This window comes from Mauremys mutica, chromosome 4, assembly GCF_020497125.1.
Source record: "Mauremys mutica isolate MM-2020 ecotype Southern chromosome 4, ASM2049712v1, whole genome shotgun sequence".
In the NCBI taxonomy this organism is placed as follows: Eukaryota; Metazoa; Chordata; order Testudines; family Geoemydidae; genus Mauremys; species Mauremys mutica.
The window spans coordinates 112,582,453-112,599,346 of NC_059075.1; the positions used below are offsets into that span (position 1 = coordinate 112,582,453).

At 43.1% G+C, this 16,894-nt stretch overlaps 1 protein-coding gene across 2 annotated transcripts in view; it reads right to left on the reverse strand.

Annotated features, from left to right (window-relative positions):
- PHRF1 (PHD and ring finger domains 1) overlaps positions 1-16,894 on the reverse strand; it is a 63,239-nt gene that overhangs the window by 12,672 nt on the left and 33,673 nt on the right. For both annotated transcript variants that reach the window (XM_045014698.1, XM_045014699.1), the window contains exons 7-13: positions 13,786-13,886; positions 13,191-13,363; positions 9,119-9,248; positions 8,697-8,821; positions 6,708-6,895; positions 4,579-4,698; positions 1,240-1,394 (exon numbers count right to left, since the gene is read on the reverse strand). In XM_045014698.1, the coding sequence (XP_044870633.1) occupies positions 1,240-1,394; positions 4,579-4,698; positions 6,708-6,895; positions 8,697-8,821; positions 9,119-9,248; positions 13,191-13,363; positions 13,786-13,886 (992 nt within the window). The remainder of the gene's footprint in view (positions 1-1,239; positions 1,395-4,578; positions 4,699-6,707; positions 6,896-8,696; positions 8,822-9,118; positions 9,249-13,190; positions 13,364-13,785; positions 13,887-16,894) is intronic.

Genomic DNA, 16,894 nt, shown 5'->3' on the forward strand with positions numbered 1-16,894 from the left:
GCATTTCTCAAATTGGGAGTTCTGACTCAAAAGGGAATTGTAGGGGCGGAAGGGGTTTGCAAGGTTATTTTAGAGGAGTCACAGTAGTGCCACCCTTACTTCTGCGCTGCCTTCAGAGCTGGGCGGCCAGAGAGCAGTGGCTGTTGGCTGGGTGCCCAGCTCTGAAGGCAGCGCCCTGCCAGCAGCAGCACGGAAGTAAGGCTGGTAATACCATACCACGCCACCCATACTCCTCTGCTGCTGCCCTCAGAGCTAGATGGCCAGAGTATGGCGGCTGCTTACTGAGGGCCCAGCTCTGCAGGCAGCCGTGCAGAAGTAAGGGACAATACTGTACCATACTATGTCATCCTTACTTCTGTGCTGCTGCTGGCAGCAGCTCTGCCTTCAGAGCTGGGCTCCCAGCCAGCAGCCACCTTTCTCCAGCAATGAAGGTAGCACCACCGCCAACAGCAGCACAGAAGTAAAGGTGGCAGTACCACAACACCCCCTACAACAATCTTGCGACCCTCCACACACATACACAACTCCTTTTTGGGTCAGGATCCCGACAATTACAACACTGAAATTTCAGATTTAAATAGCTGAAATCATTAATTTACAATTATTAAATTCCTATGACCATGAAATTGACCAAAATGGACTGTGAATTTGGTAGGGCCCTGCTTATACAGGTGACAACCACCACCTCCCATTAAACCAGTTCTTCCAATGACCTTGTCACTATGCAATTAAAACAGAAGCATGGGTGTACATGTCAAAAACTTAGTATTTTGACTCTAGTTAGTACCTACCGCCCTGATCCCGTAAACCAGGGGTTGACAACCTTTCAGAAGTGCTGTGCCGAGTCTTCATTTATTCACTCTGATTTAAGGTTTCAGGTGCCAGTAATACATTTTAACGTTTTTAGAAGGTCTCTTTCTATAAGTCTTTAATTTATAACTAAACTACTATTGTTGTATGTAAAGTAAATAAGGTTTTTAAAATGTTTAAGAAGCTTCATTTAAAATTAAATTAAAATGCAGAGCCCCCCAGACCGGTGGCCAGGACCCGCGCAGTGTGAGTGCCACTGAAAATCAGCTCGTGTGCCACCTTCGGCACGTGTGCCATAGGTTGCCTATCCCTGCCGTAAACTTTTATGTATATGCTCAAAATTAAGCACATATGTAGTGTTTGCAGGATAGAGACCCATGTGACTAAATACCAAACAGTTAATTAAGAACTGAGAAGCCAAACCCTCACCTGCCCTCTTTGCTGTTAGTGAGCCATCTCTGTTGATGACCACATCAGACCCACTCATCATGAGGAGGCTCTGTCCAGACAGGATACTTCCCAACAGGTCAGGCGCAGGGGGAGCTTCGGTTTCTTGATCAGGAATCAAGACAGGCACACTTCTCCTGCATGTTACAGAAGGGTTACATTTTCCTTACCTTTACAGTGCTCTCAGACTATACAAATGGATTATATTACAATGAAACTAAGATCAGCTATCGGGGGCATGCAAAAGAATGGTGTACTCAGCCGGTACAGTTCCCTTTATAGGAGTTGGCTGCACAAAAGGCATTCAGCTTCTGCCTCCCTCTGCTGAGAGGTGGTCAAAATACCTACTCTCTGGACTGGTGCCATATAATGGCAAAGCGAGTGGTTATATCAGATACCTGCATGTCTTAGGTATGCTGTGCAGCATGAGATCAGAATTAAAGCCAAATGCCTTCAGCCACCACAGTGGCCATCTGAAATAACACTACTTGGGAGTGTTACTCAGTTCTTTGAAAACTACACATTTTTTATAAAGACCTAATTATTTTAATAACCATAATGTGTCATTCAGAAGTTTACCATAAGCATATCTCCCATCATAGCTGGTCTGGTCTATCTCGGCCTTTCCTCCCCATTCCAGCAGTACTACCAGTTTACGTCTCAGCAGACCTAAATTACTATCTCAAAGAATTTACTTAAGTTATCTTAGTGGTTTATGGGCACCTATTGTAAAGGAACCGAGTGCATGATAAATTAAATCCAAGCGTCATATTAATGGGCTCAACTATAGACAATACTAGGCCCTCTCCCTGCATTACCTAACCATTAGGGAAATTACTTACCTATACTTTGTCTCCAGAGGAGACATCATTTTACTGGATGCCTACACTCTTGGGTCTTGTTTCTAAAACTTCCATAACTCTCAAGTATTATTGGATCACTGAGGCACCAGTAGGCATATCTGAAGGACAGACCAAGTGCCAGTGCCTCAGTGCCTTTTGGGGCACTCCACATCAGTTCATGATGAGCACAAAGCAAACAACAGTCCAACCTTTAAAGTATTATTTATGCCAGAAGTATATGCCTATATGACAGAACCACCACATAGTGTAAAAATGTTTGCCTCCCAGCTCTGATGGAAAGATGAGCAGTAATTCAGTCAAGTGATGTCTTCAGAGATGCTGAATTACAGGTAAATAATTCTGCCTTCTGAACAAGAAGCTACCCCCAAAGCCGTCCCACAAGATCACTGAGACTTCCCATAACCTCTTCCTCCAAATGAGAGGTGGGAAAGTGGAGAAAAATACCAAATAGCCAAGAGGCACAACCACATTATTCCTGAGATTATCTTGCTGGCAATGCAAACAAGATAAACTAAAGACAGGCGGCCACGTAAACCCATCATACCACCAGGGCAGTGAGATGACAACCTGCAGCTCCCTTATTTTTCCAGTGGGCAGGGTGTGTGTGTGTGTTTCCAGTCTTCCCTCCCCCACACTTTTCCCCCACACTCGCTTTCTCCTTGCTCTAGTGTTTTTTTAACTCTCTTTTTTTCCTCTCACTCATACCCCTCATCTGTCCCCGGATTCTCTACATCCCATCCCCCACAGCCACCAACACCACTGTAATCCTGAAGCTCTCACTGCATTTCCTTCAGACAACTCCTCCATTCAACTGCAACAGAATGTCCCAGTTCCAGCATTCCATCCCTGTTTAGTTTATTAAAGAGATATTGTACCAAATATTCCGCTGCTTATTTGAACAGAGGAAAGCTGAATCATTGACTGCCCAGTACATATAAGCAGAGGTTGAAAGTGAACACTCATTCCTCAGTCTCCTTCTAAACTCTACCAAATGGCAGAGGAAACAGATTAGTCACCCAAATCATCTGCTAGTTTACTGATCTCCTCCTCAGGTTATATGCAGCTTGTTGCACCACATTGTGTAGAACCAGTTATGTGCCCCCTCTTCTGAAGGGGGGAGGGATAGCTCAGTGGTTTGAGCATTGGCCTGCTAAACCCAGGGTTGAGAGTTCAATCCTTGAGGAGGCCACTTAGGGATCTGGGGCAAAAATTGGTCCTGCTAGTGAAGGCAGGAGGCTGGACTTGATGACCTTTCAAGGTCCCTTCCAGTTCTAGGAGATTGGCATATCTCCAATTATTACCTTTAAGTGCAATATGAGGATCCTTTTTTGTGGTGCACACTACTTCTCAGACACAATTTTTAATTGAAAGAGACTGCAGGGTTGCTCAGTGCTCCCAGACATATGTTTAAAGTGCAACATTTAAAGTAAAAAATGGCCAGACCATATCAGAACAAGAAGGGATAACTTCCAAATTTGAAATTTCAATATGTTAGTTAGATCTACTGAATGAGGAGCAAGCAAGGATGATATAAAAATGGGACAGAGTGAATCACGAGGAAAAAAATCCAAAGAAAGCATGTCACAGTTCAAAGCACAACTCATTGTAACTACATTAATTGAACTGTTATTAGTGTAAACTGTGTTATGGTTAAGGCTATGTTTTAGTCACAGGTATTTTTAGTAAAAGTCATGGACTGGTCACAGGCAATAAACAAAAATTCTTGGCCCGTGGCAACCTGTCCATGACTTTTACTATATGCCTCTGACTAAAATGGGGGGTGTGGGCAGCTCAGGAGGGTGGCCCTGGGGGCCTGGCGGGTGCTGGGTGGGCACGGTAGGGGAACGCAGCAGGTGCATGTGGGAGAAAAGGGTTGGTGGGGCTGGGGCAAGCTCCCTACCCAGCTCCTGGGAAGCAACCCCAGCTCCTAGCTCCATGTGCTGCCTCCGCTCCACCCCAAGCCCCAGGTCTGCAGCTCCCATTGGCTGGGAACCATGGCCAATGGGAGCTGCAGGGGCAGTGCCTGCAGGCAGGGACAGCACGTGGAGCTAGGAGCTGAGGGAGGGGAGTTCCTGTCGCCCTTTTGGGGAGCCCCCCCGAGGTAAGCACTGCCCCACACTCCAACCCCCAGCCCTGAGCCCCCCCACACCCAAACTCCTGCTGCTGGGGGGCAGGGGAGGGCCCAAGATTGCCCCAGCAGCAGCCAGCGCGCCTGGCCTGGGGGCTGCCCGAGCTGCTCAGGCGGCCCCCAGACCAGGTGGATCCATGACTTCCGTGACCTCCATGACAAACACGGAGCCTTAGTTATAGTTCCTTAGTAACTGCCCAAGAAGGGCCAAAATGTGCTCTGATTCTGGATACCCAGAAAAGCTCACTCAGTCTTATGACCCAGATTCCTTCTATAATGTCTGTTTTATACAATAAAAAAAAAATAAGAATAATAATTTGTCTGCCTTACCCAGAAAGTCCCACAGAAACGGGTCTAGCCACAGGCCGATGAGATCTTAATGCAGACTGGGAAAGAATTCTCCTTTTGGCGCTCATAGGTGAAGCTGGGTTGGCTGGAATCTCTTCATTACTGCACACACAAACACACACAAAGAGAAATAGTCAACTTAAAAACCCTTGTTTAAACAATTATCTACTCTTGACATCACAGCGAAGGCTAGTAGACCTGAAAGAACATAAGTTTTCTCCCTTTATTTTGGTTTTTTCCTAACGTTTTGCATACAATAGTTCTTTATACTTGTTTGTATGGTGTCTCAAACTGCAACAGGAAAGATTTTTTTTTTTAAACATATAGGTAAACGTAACTATAAAAATTACAAAAGTTAGGGGGATATTCAAGGGAAGGTGTCTTATCGGAAACAGTCTTTAAATCTTTTCTAAAATATATTAGACTTCAAACAGGCAGTATCCCTGTAATGACAATGGTCAAATATGCTTTTCAATTTAAGATTAAGCTTTAAAAAGGGGTTTATTCATGAGATAAGAGACTCAGAAGTGCATTTTGACATGATCTGGCGGGATTTCTTCTGATTCGAGGTTTAAAAATTGAAGGGAAATGAGAGAAGAAACCCATGTAACTCCACAGATTCATTGTACTTTTAGAGTTAAGGCACTGCATCATTATACCCCCCAAAATTTGCTAACTACTTCTTAATAAAGAATATCACAGTCAGTCACTAGTTAGTTAACAAGAATCAGATTCTAAAGACACCTAAGTAGCTTCACACACAAATGACAAAAGTGACTAATGATTTTTGTATGCCCAACATGACACTTCTTAAAAAGGCCTAATTTTCAGAGGGTAGATATCCTCAGCAATTTCTGAAAATCAGGCCTCTCTAAAAAGTCTGAAATTGGGCACAACCACTAGTCATCTTTTGGTCTATAGTTTTATATTACACCTCTACCCCACTATAACGTGGTTGTGGGGAGCCAAAAATCCCTACTGCGTTATAGCTGAAACCCCATTATATGGGGGGGGAGGGGCGGCAGGGCTCCGGCGGTGATTTAAAGAGCTCCGGGCTCCAGCCACTGCAGGGAACCCGGGCCCTTTAAATAGCCAGTGAGCCCCACTGCCGCAGCCCCGGGGTAGCAGCAGCAGGGCTCCGGCGGTGATTTAAAGAACTTCGGGCTCCAGCTGCTGTGGGGAGCCCAGACCCTTTAAATAGCCAGTGAGCCCCACTGCCGCAGCCCCGGGGTAGCAGCAGCAGGGCTCCGGTGGTGATTTAAAGAACTTCGGGCTCCAGCTGCTGCGGGGAGCCCAGACCCTTTAAATAGCCAGTGAGCCCCACTGCCGCAGCCCCGGGGTAGCAGCAGCAGGGCTCCGGCGGTGATTTAAAGAACTTCGGGCTCCAGCTGCTGCGGGAAGCCCAGACCCTTTAAAGCGCTGCCCGAGCCCTGCTGCCGCAGCCCCGGGGTAGCAGTAGCAGGGCTCCAGCAGTGATTTAAAGGGCCCAGGGCTCCCCGCAGCAGCCGGAGCCCCAGACCCTTTAAAGTGCCGCCGGAGCCCCGCTGCTACAGCGCTATACGCAAACCCGTGTTATATCAGGTCGCGTTATAGCAGGGTAGAGGTGTACTGGTAAATATTATGACTAAGGCTAAGATTTTGTCACCATTATTTTTAGCAAAAGTCAGGGACAGGTCATGGACAACAAACAAAAATTCATGGAAGCCTGTGACCTATCCCTGACTTTTACTAAAAACAACAGTGACAAAATGGTACTGACGGGGTGATGCGACCCCAAGCCTGAGCCCTGCTGCAGCGGTGGGGGGTGATCCAGCATCTGCCCCCCACAGCAGCTCAGAGGTGTGGGGGTCCCCTGCCACCCGACAGCTCCAGCTCCACTGCCCCAGGACAGAAGCAGAAAACGTCACAGAGATCTCTGGAATTCACGGAATCTGTGACTTCCATGACCTCTGTGACATAATCTTAGCCTTAATTCTGACCTCCCTCCAAAAACATATATTTGAAATATTTAATTTTGAAGGCATCCAGATATTTAGTATTAAAATATTTTAACAGCATTAAAACACATCTGAGAAATGATCAGATCTGTGATCTTGATCCCAAGATCTTACCTGTCATATGGGTCCAGTTCATAGGGATCTCCAAACACAGACAGAGAAGCTGCACCAATATCTGCTCTCATAAGGCCAAGTGAGGGTTCTATCGGTTTATATACAGAAGGGATTGAAGCTCCACGTACAGGTCTACCAAGGCCAAGAGTTCTTGCAATACGGGAGCGAGCAGTAACCTCATTTTTCACCTGGACAGGTGAAGAAAAAAAAGTTGTTGATTACTATGCATTGTAAGACAGGCTTCTATCAACATCCAAATTAGCTACAAGTGCAAGGAGGGAAGAGGGGGTGATACCTGGCACTAAAAGCATGTGGCAGTTTACAAACAAATATTTTACTTTGGTTTGGGGTGAAGTTTGCAGAGCAAGCAGGTTAAGAATGCGCAAGGCCTGCAGGTGTTGGGCATGAGTGTGCTCTGTGTTAGAGGCCCTAACTTCTCTCACTAGTGTACATCTGATATGGGGGAGGACAGCATTGTTTACTATTTTTATTTAGTGTATTATAGACAGTATAATGGAACTTGCATAGGTTGATGAGGGTAATTTTACATATCCACTCGGTAAGTTGCACCTATTACATTAACTTGAGTGGTCATTTCCATTTCTGAAATACAATACCCTAACACAAGAGTCTGTCATTCAAAAGGGATGCTATCAACCTCCCCATTATCTTAACTACTCTAAAGACTGTGGCAAGGGAAAGTTGTAACTGTAGGTAATAACCACCACTTAAAGCAGAGTATGACAAGCTGCAGCGCTGCAGTTGTGCCACTGTACTGCTTGCAGTGTAGACTTACCCGTAAGTTTGATATGGATGCAAAAATTCCATAGCTTAATCAGTGGGCTTAGAAACAGAGGGCGATGGAGACTTACATTTCAAGTGAGCGTGGACTGGTGTCAAACAAGAGTGGCAGTTCATTGGCAAGAGAGCAGTGTGAAATCTGAAAGGTTCAGTTTATACAGTGAACCATATGTTTAATTCCAGGGTTTGGCAGCAAGCCACGCAAATATGCTTAGAAGTTAGTTCAAGTAGACTAACTTCCCATTCTCCCATACTGCAGAAGAAGTGAAGAAACTCCTGTTTCCCAGGGATTTCAGTGGAAGAGTTAGGGGAAGAATGCTCAATCCCTAGCACTACTGGTCCAGATCAGAAACATGATGAAGCTCTTTTCATACAGTGCTACAGTAGGAACACTAGCACTCAACATTAAGCGGTCATGGGATAAGAGGGAAGGTCCTCTCATGGACTGGTAACTGGTTAAAAGATAAGAAACAAAGGGTAGGAATGAGTTTTCAGAATGGAGAGAGGTAAATAGTGGTGTTCCCCAGGGGTCTGTACTGGGACCAGTCCTATTCAACATATTCATAAATGATCTGGAAAAAGGGGTAAACAGTGAGGTGGCAAAATTTGCCGATGATACAGAACTACTCAAGAGATAGTTAAGTCCCAGGCAGACTGTGCCAGAGGATGTTGTGAAAGCCAAGACTATAACAGGATTCAAAAAAGAACTAGATAAATTAATGCAGGATAGGCCCATCAATGGCTATTAGCCAGGATGGGCAGGAATGGTGTCCCTAGCCTCTGTTTGCCAGAGGCTGGGAATGAGCGACAGGGGATGGATCACTTGATGATTACCTGTTCTGTTCATTCCCTCTGGGGCACTTGGCATTGGCCATTATCGGAAGACAGGATATTGGGCTAGATGGACCTTTGGTCTGACCCAGTATGGCTACTCTTATGTTCTAATTTTACTGAAGACAGTATTGAGTAGTAAATAGATGAAAAAAGCTCCTCTGTTAAGCATCATTCTCCTAGGACTATATTATATACATTGTACATAATTTGCCTGTATTCAAGTCATGCTTGCTACCATTATGACAATGTATTTAGTGTGTGATGGCTTATAGCAGATTTACAGCGTTACACCAGAGAAATTAAAATAATGGCAGAGATTCTTTTATACCAGCATAAACTAACATCTTAACTTACTCGTATCTTCTTCCCCTTTCTCCTCTTTACTCGACGCTTACGTCTCTTGATCCGTGTCCCTGAACTCCTTTTTCCAACAGAAGACTTTGTCTGAGTTCTTTTTTTGCCTGCTTTCTTCTTTCTACCTGAAGAGACAAGCATAGCAAAGTATTTGAATGAAGAGCAGAACTGTGTACACACACACACACTAACCTGCAAAGTTTCCCTACAGACTACAAACAAGTTTACAAAAGAAAAAGCTGTGATGTGCTGCAAAGAATCCTAAACTGGAATTAAATAGTGCAGTTGGAAGGGTAGGGATATAAAAGCTCGGTTTCAGTGCGTCACTGTTTTTTTAACTAAATACAAGTTCTCTTTAAAAGAGTTAGTAAAACCTTTTACTTTGTAGACAAGGAATCCTGGAAGGGTTCTGATCCCCTTACCTGTTTTTCTTTTCTGCCTGGTTGGAGCCCGCGGTGTCAGAGGTCGCTGGTATACTGCTGTGCTTAGCCCTGCTGCAACTGCCTCAATTGTTTCATCAAGAAGAGAAGACATCAGATACCTTGGCACATGCTGCATTTCAGAACAAGAAATCACGTAAGTTATACATACCATAAATGAGCAACAAAAGTTTGAGATAGTTTTGTTGCACTTGTTTAAAAAGGGATTTGTGATCCAGCACCAAAGTTCGCTTTTCCCCGACCATCATGAATCAGGCTGTCAACAAGAAATGGTTCACCTTTAAAATTAAGTCACTTGTGTCACCAGCACATGCTGCATCTCAAGTGAAAACTGCCATGGCTTTTTAAATCTACCTCCATGTTTGAAGCCAGGGACATTTTTACTCCAATGCTTTATTCTAGTGGGAGAACATCACATCCACTGTCACTGTGAAACTTCCCCAAATCCACACAACTGTCCACTGGCTTCTCCCAAAGCACGACTAATCCATACTGACCAAAAATGAAAACAAAGTCAAGGCAGCGTGGAGCCCAAGATCTTAGCTTCCTCACTTTTCAGGCTACATTTTCCCCTTAAAACCCCACAGACACACCAAAGGCAGCAAATCTCAACACCAACATCCTGGAGCTGAGCTTAAGGATAAGAGAGACTTCTCTTCAGTGTCACTTCCTCACAATAAGCAGGAACTACTATTTCATGGCTCAAGTCCCTTTTCCCTTGCACAAAAGGTGTGTACCCACCTCCAAGATCCAGCTCCTGAAGATCCTGAATTGAAGTATGAAGCTCAGGACATGAAGGGTATGTCTACACAGCCTTTTTAAGCAAGCTCCCAACCTAGGCTGACAGATGCCAGCTACTGGGGATTGCACGAGTATTCTAAAAATAGCTGTATAGACAGTGCTCTGAAGCTGTGGCTCGGGCTGGAGCTCAGGCTCTGAAGCCCAGGAAGGGGGGTGGGTTTTGTAGACATACCAGAACTCTGATCATCCAGAGGAGAACAGAGAGCTCCCTTGATTGTCCAGTGGTAGCACAACTATCATTACCTTTTTGTAAAAAGGTAAACAACAACACACTCTAACCCAGTAGTTCTCAACCAGGGCCATTGGAGGTACTCAGATGTGTTCCAGGGGTACATCAACTCATCTAGATCAGTGTTTCTCAACATGGGGGTGGCAGAAGAGGTTTAGGGGAGTTGCAAGTGCAGGGCTGGCGTTAGGGGGTGGCAACCAAGCTAAGTTACATGCTTCTGCCCCAAGCGGCGGGGCTTCAGCTTCAGAGGTACAGTAGTCTGCAAAGGTTGAGAACTACTGCTCTAACCTAACCAGCTTGGTTAAGTGCTATGGTTTTGTGAAAGCCACCTCTACGCCACATATTACATTGGGAGTTCAAGGGGGAAAGCAATTTCAAACCACCATAAATGTGGTACAAGAGATATTATCACACTTCTTTAGAGTAACTCATGCTGATACAATGCTTACAGTGTATCAGCCTATTACATTTTGTATATATTTATATAAAATATATAAACTTACAAAAAATGACTTACCTATAAACTCCTATATATAGGATATACATTACAGAAAAACTGCTTTAGAAGCGTTTTATGGTTTTAAAGTCAGAAACAAAATGGGAAATTAATATAAACTATAGCTGACAGAAGAAATTTCATCTCAATGTAGTGTTTGACATTTAAAGTATGTTCAGTAGGCTTCAATGCTAACACCCTACAAAACTTTTTCTTCAAAGGTATTCATTAGGGCAGAACTGCATTTTAAGCTCTGTGAGCACCAACATGTGCCACACACGAATATTTTCTGTTGGGGGGTGGGAGGGGAGTGGAGTAGGGGGAACCTGAACATTGCAGATTTTAACTATACCAGGTACATCTGGAATAATGCATGAATTACAGAGTGAAATTTCTGCCTCTCCAAATATCAAAAGGTATCTGAGGATCTGAAATCAACACCCTTCTGTATGTGACATGGGGCACAGCAAAAGAGCTTCTCTTAGCTATTGGATTTTTACTTGTGCTCTTGGGTCAAATCTAAGTGTCAACTAGAATAAGAGAGGTGTGCTTTTTAAAAAAAAAATGAAGTGAGCAATAATACCTTTCTAGGGAAAGTTTGTAATCATCTCTGCAGATTGGAGAAGTGGAGCTCGGAATGGTTTCTTGAACAGGAAGTACTTGGCACCCAGTCTTGCACTACTATGCAACGATTAAGTCCCCGTGCACCACCTCTCTCATCTGCAGGGAGACAGCTACACACTGTATTTATAAAACAACAGGTAGGGAGAGAGAGTAATAAAGCACTAGCAGTCACCCTGCAAAACCTTTGATTTCAAGACACTTTTCTAGTGTAACTGTATTAAGCAGTTAGCATCTTGGGTGAGAAAGGGAACAACAACATCTACCAACTGCTTTCATCTATATTTTTCAAAAGTACATCCAGCAATTTGTGGGATTTTTACTGTGTTATTGATCCTTTTTAAATTTGGGGGGCTGAATATTGGGAGTGAGGAGTTGAGTCAACATACCATCTGACGTGACATACCTCCAGAAAAGAGACTAACAAATTTAAGGCTTATTAGGTCTCTTTGGGGAAGTCCTAAAATCATTTAACTTAAACCATGTTAAGAATGCATGCTGGAACCTTGTTTGCACTTTGTTTTGATGACTGGACTTGTTGCTATACTTCAGATTGTTTTGAGTTTGTTCAAGATCTGTTTTTAAATAGGATTGTTTGGATTAGATGCACTACTGGAAAACTTTGAAAGGACAGTGATTAACAGTCTGATGTACTTCTCAGCCCACGGGAAACTGAGACAAAGTATCTTAGACTGAGTAACTTAGAAGGGAAAGTCTTGGTCTTTCATTCTGCTTTTGTCATTTTGTTGCTTCTTTATGTCTCTACTTTGTTTTTCTTTATTTTTTTGTTCCTAATTATAGGTATCAAGGCTATTGAGCAATAGGCCATGGTTTTTCTCAGGTTTCATCTAGATTTTGTTTTACCGACTTGTCCGATTGTCAGCTTTAACCACTGAGGGGATGGGAAGGAGGGAAGAGAAGCATCATCCAACAGGGACCTCACCTCTTTTCCAGTTTTTTCCAAACCAGACCTCAGGATGATTAGACACTTTGTGCATCACTTAAACTGACACCAACCTCAAACTGACAATAGCCACCCGCTCACCCGCCACTGGACTATGAAAAGAAACCTATTCTTTTTCTTCTCCTTTATCTATGTTTGACTGTCTCTGTAGAATTTGACTTGACAAAACTTGCAGCTCTGCAAGTATGTAGAGAACGTTTTGGTTGCAACTTCAATATTTTTAACAACTGAAACATTAAAGGTTTTGCAACTTGCCAGTTTTCCTGTACTTCCAGCAAACAGAGAAGGGATAACCTCATATAGTGTTACTGAAAAATTAAGTGTCTGAAACCATTAAAAAGAACCCCAAGATATACCACCAATCATAGGTACAGAAATAACCTCTGAACAGTCTATAAGCCATGACAGGTTGGGGCATGAATTAAGAGTTTTCAAGGTTTATGCAAGTGAAGCCCTAACAGCATTGGCTTAAAGCATATACAAGAGCTTCCTGAGTTTTCAATACACTTCAGTAGTTCTCATCTGGAGGACCCTAGTTATTCCAATCATGACCATGGAATTAAAAACTAACAGTTTTGCACAACTGTGGGAGCACTTCGCACTGTGGACTAATATCCTCTGGGGATTCAGAATGGTAAATTCAATTCCACTTGTGACTCAAGTATTAAAATGCAGGTCTCCAGAGAGATATGCAAATTAGTGCACTTTTCAAATCAATTTTGCATCTATACAATTTGCTCACACATTGCACAATGGGTACTGTAATTAGTCTCAATTTACCAGAATGCAATCATTTAATCCTGGACATCAGAATTCAATTGCTACCAAGCCAGCTGAGCTAGTAATGAGTGGACTTGATTTAACTCTCTCAAGAGAGTCTTTCAGAGACTTGATTTTAAATTTTAAGTTCATATTTCTAAGTTAACTGGACACTTCCCAATACCTGAATTTGCTGTGCTGTTGTTATTCTGTTTCTGTTCACTGTTGCCCTAACTCGTTCGCTCTGCCGAGTCCTGGCTATTGCTCGAGTTCGGACGTTAAGACGTAGCCTACTGGTGGTAGGGGTGACATCAGCTATGAGGGCAGCAACCTCTTCTTCACTCACATGATCTGTCTCTGAAAAGGAAAAGCCCTCTGGGTCACTTATCAGTATACATTCCTTCAAGAGTTGAAAGTTTTACTATAGAATCGAAATCAAGATACTCATTCTGTTTTCTGCACCAGACGTCGATCCATCCATCCATCCATCCACCCACCCACACACACCCCACACTGCAAACTGACCCTTTGGCAAGGAAGGCAGCACAAATATACCCAGAGCCAGATAACATCACTCCTTCAGCCAGCTAGATGATTTGCTGGGCATTGAGAAGAGTTGCTTCTACCCTGTCATTCCCAGCCAGGCTAGGGCTGGTAATAGACCCACTTAGAAGGTGTCAAATCTGGGGCCTAAACAACTGGACAGCATCTCTTTAAAGATCAGTTGTTTTCCGTGATCCGAATCAGGGTAAAAAGTGTGATTTGATCAAAATACTTACCACCAGCAGCAACAGCAGCATTGGCTGGTGCACATGCTGGACAGAACCATTCATCCACAGGTACCTCACTCAGAGGTGGATTAAGGCATTCCATGTGGTATCTAATACAAGAGCAACACATAATGAGATTCTTATCAACACTGAAAGAAAAAAAGGTTTTTTTGTTTTGTTTTTTTTATATTCCATCCAAGGGCCATATAAGGTAGTCATTTCCTATGCAAACAGGCATCTAATAATTCTCCGAGAACCACTGCCATAAACTGCAGTCTATGGAGCTGCTTCTATTAGCTTCCAAAGCAACAATGCTTCCTGATAGTTATACAAGTGTCATGGATTCTTGCAGGATTTCCAGAAGTTCCTTTAATCACTTAAAGCTCCAAGCCTAGAAAATTCTGCACCCCCAATGGTTGCTTTGTGTTTTGTTGGGTGTTTGTTGTGACTGGGATCAAATTCACAGAAAGAGATATAAAATACAGAGCAGGAAAAAAACTTCAACGTGCTCTGGAGAAATTAAAAGCAGTGGAAAGGGTAAAACAGACATTAACTTGAAATAATGCTGGTTTCCAAGGATTAAAAAGAGTGGTACTGTTGAAATCTTTACTTTGCCATACATCACAGACTGGATCTGCCTCTTAGATTGTGTAGTTTTGAATACAAGCCCCTTATATCAAATATAATCCAGGCATCACTCAGAGATGACTAATGTCTGTTGAAGTTTTCCACAATACAATAACCTTGTATGACTGCACATGCTAGGAGCTTCACACGCTCTCAAGGGTTCACCCATATAGAGCTGTCTATGCACCTGGGGCCCAAATTTGCAGTCCTCCACATAACATTACACAGAGGTGCATATGTCCAGTTCAATTTTTAAAGACAAAAAAATGGGATAATGCTCGTTCCATAATAAATACTTTAAAATGTTATTTGCCTAGTGATTTGAATTACTAGATCAAATTGTCTCACCAACTGTAGTCAACAGAAGCTGTACCATTAAGCTTTTTAAGACTATGCAATTCTGTTCCTTGTATTGATTCTATTCCATTTTCAACACCTTTAATACAAGACAGCATAGCATTAGCTAAAGTCAGGATTGTTAGTAAAGTGTTTAATCTTTTGAAGCAGCTTCTACTCAAACTACATGGCTACAAGACATAATCAGTTTTAAATGGATTTTCTCCAGTGAATTACCCAACCTAAAAAGCTAAATGCTTGGACTGAGTTCCATGCCTGAGGTTAAACATTGTATTAGTGGCTCTCTCCAGCACAGATTTAAGCCAATATCAACTATCAAATTAGTATGTTTCTATAATTGATGCTTTTTTCCACAAAGGAAAGCCCTCATGCAATTCCTACACATACAGAAAATCTGGACCTGTTTTCCTGGAGCATGTGACACTTTCTCCATTAAAAGAGAAGGATGACCCTATATATGTGGTTACAAGTTATAAAAGGGTGAACAATGAACAAAAATGGGAAATATAATTATTGTTCCTGTTTCAGATCACTGAGACACAGGTAATCTTAGAAGTTAGGAGACTTAAAATTTGAAGAAAATAATCCTAGGTTTCTTTAGGACTTATCCTAGCCACAGAGTCCTACGAGAGAGCTAGATGAGATGAAAAGCACTTTCTGAGAACAAAGCACTGAAAAAGTTGTAGTTCTGCAAAGAACAGATATTTCTAAGGCCATGGCTACACTTGCAGGTGTACAGCTGTGTAGGGAAAGCGCTGCAGTGTGGCCACACTGACAGCTACCAGCGCTGCAGTGTGGCCACATTTGCAGCGCTGCTGGGAGTGGTGCATTATGGGCAGCTATCCCAGCGTTCAAGTGGCTGCAACGTGCTTTTCAAAAGAGGGGGGTGGGGTGGAGTGTGACAGGGAGCGTGGGGGAGACAGAGAGAGTGGATTTTTGGAGCCGACACTGTGTGTCAGCTCCCTGCCTTGCAAGTTCTAAGGACTGGAAGATACACAGCACCAACCTTCAATCATTTTAAAACTTTCGACCCCTTCCCCCACCCCTCTCTTATTCACTAAATGCAAATAGCCTTCAGACCACATAAGCAGCTGTTTCAAAATGGACACCCCCCCCCTCTCTTCTCAAGCAAATTATCTCTTTCCACAAGCAAACACTAGCAAACACTAGCTGTGCACATTCCAAAGGAATTCCCCTGCCTGCCTCTGCTCCAGCAAACAGGAGCTGTGTTTGTTTTTTAGATAAGAAGCTCCGGGACAAAACAAAGAGAGGCATCACAACAAAACAAAGAATGTTATCTGGTACTTAAAGCATTTTGGGAAGGTTCCGGAGGTCAGTTACAGCTAGTAAGATTAATCACTGTTTACACTTGCTCCCCAGCGCTGTATCACCAGCGCTGCACTCTTATACCTGAGGCAGATCAGGTGTACGGCCAACGCTGCAGCCAGGGAGATGCAGTGCTGGATGTGCCTTGCAGGTGTGGACAGTTACTAAGTTGCAGCGCTGTAAACCCACCACCAGCGCTGCAACTCTCCAGTGTAGCCAAGCTCAAAGAGTAAAACTTATTTTGAGAAAAACAAAATTAGCTGAGACACAAGGTGGATGAGGTAATATCTTTTATTGGACCAATTTCCATTGGTGAGTTGTCTCTCTAATACCCTGGGACCAATATTGTCACAACAACTCTGCATACAAAATTAGCTGAAACTGTCACTTAAAAAAAAAAAAAAATCAGAACACAAAACAAAGTGAGGACAGACTTGCACAAGTAAGAACTTGAGTTAACTTAAGAGTTCTACTTAGCAAATCTTATTTTGTTAGGAGTTCTTTAGTTATGAATATTTACTATATTTGTTCAGTGTTTCGGCAATATGCCTGACCTTACAGTTTCTACCTCCCAATCCCAACCATGAATGAATGTTTAAATTCCCTGGGGACTATAGACTGTGAAGGCACAAACAAAGCTATACTTACTGAAATTGAACAAACTGAATGGCCATCAATGGACAAGTTTGCAAGGTTGATATAAATGGTGTAACAGCTTTAAATCCTTGCAGGAGACTTTACCCACAAGCTATATTTAAGTACCTCAAGGCATCTGTATTCAAATATTTAAAATAAGAGTGTTTTTTAA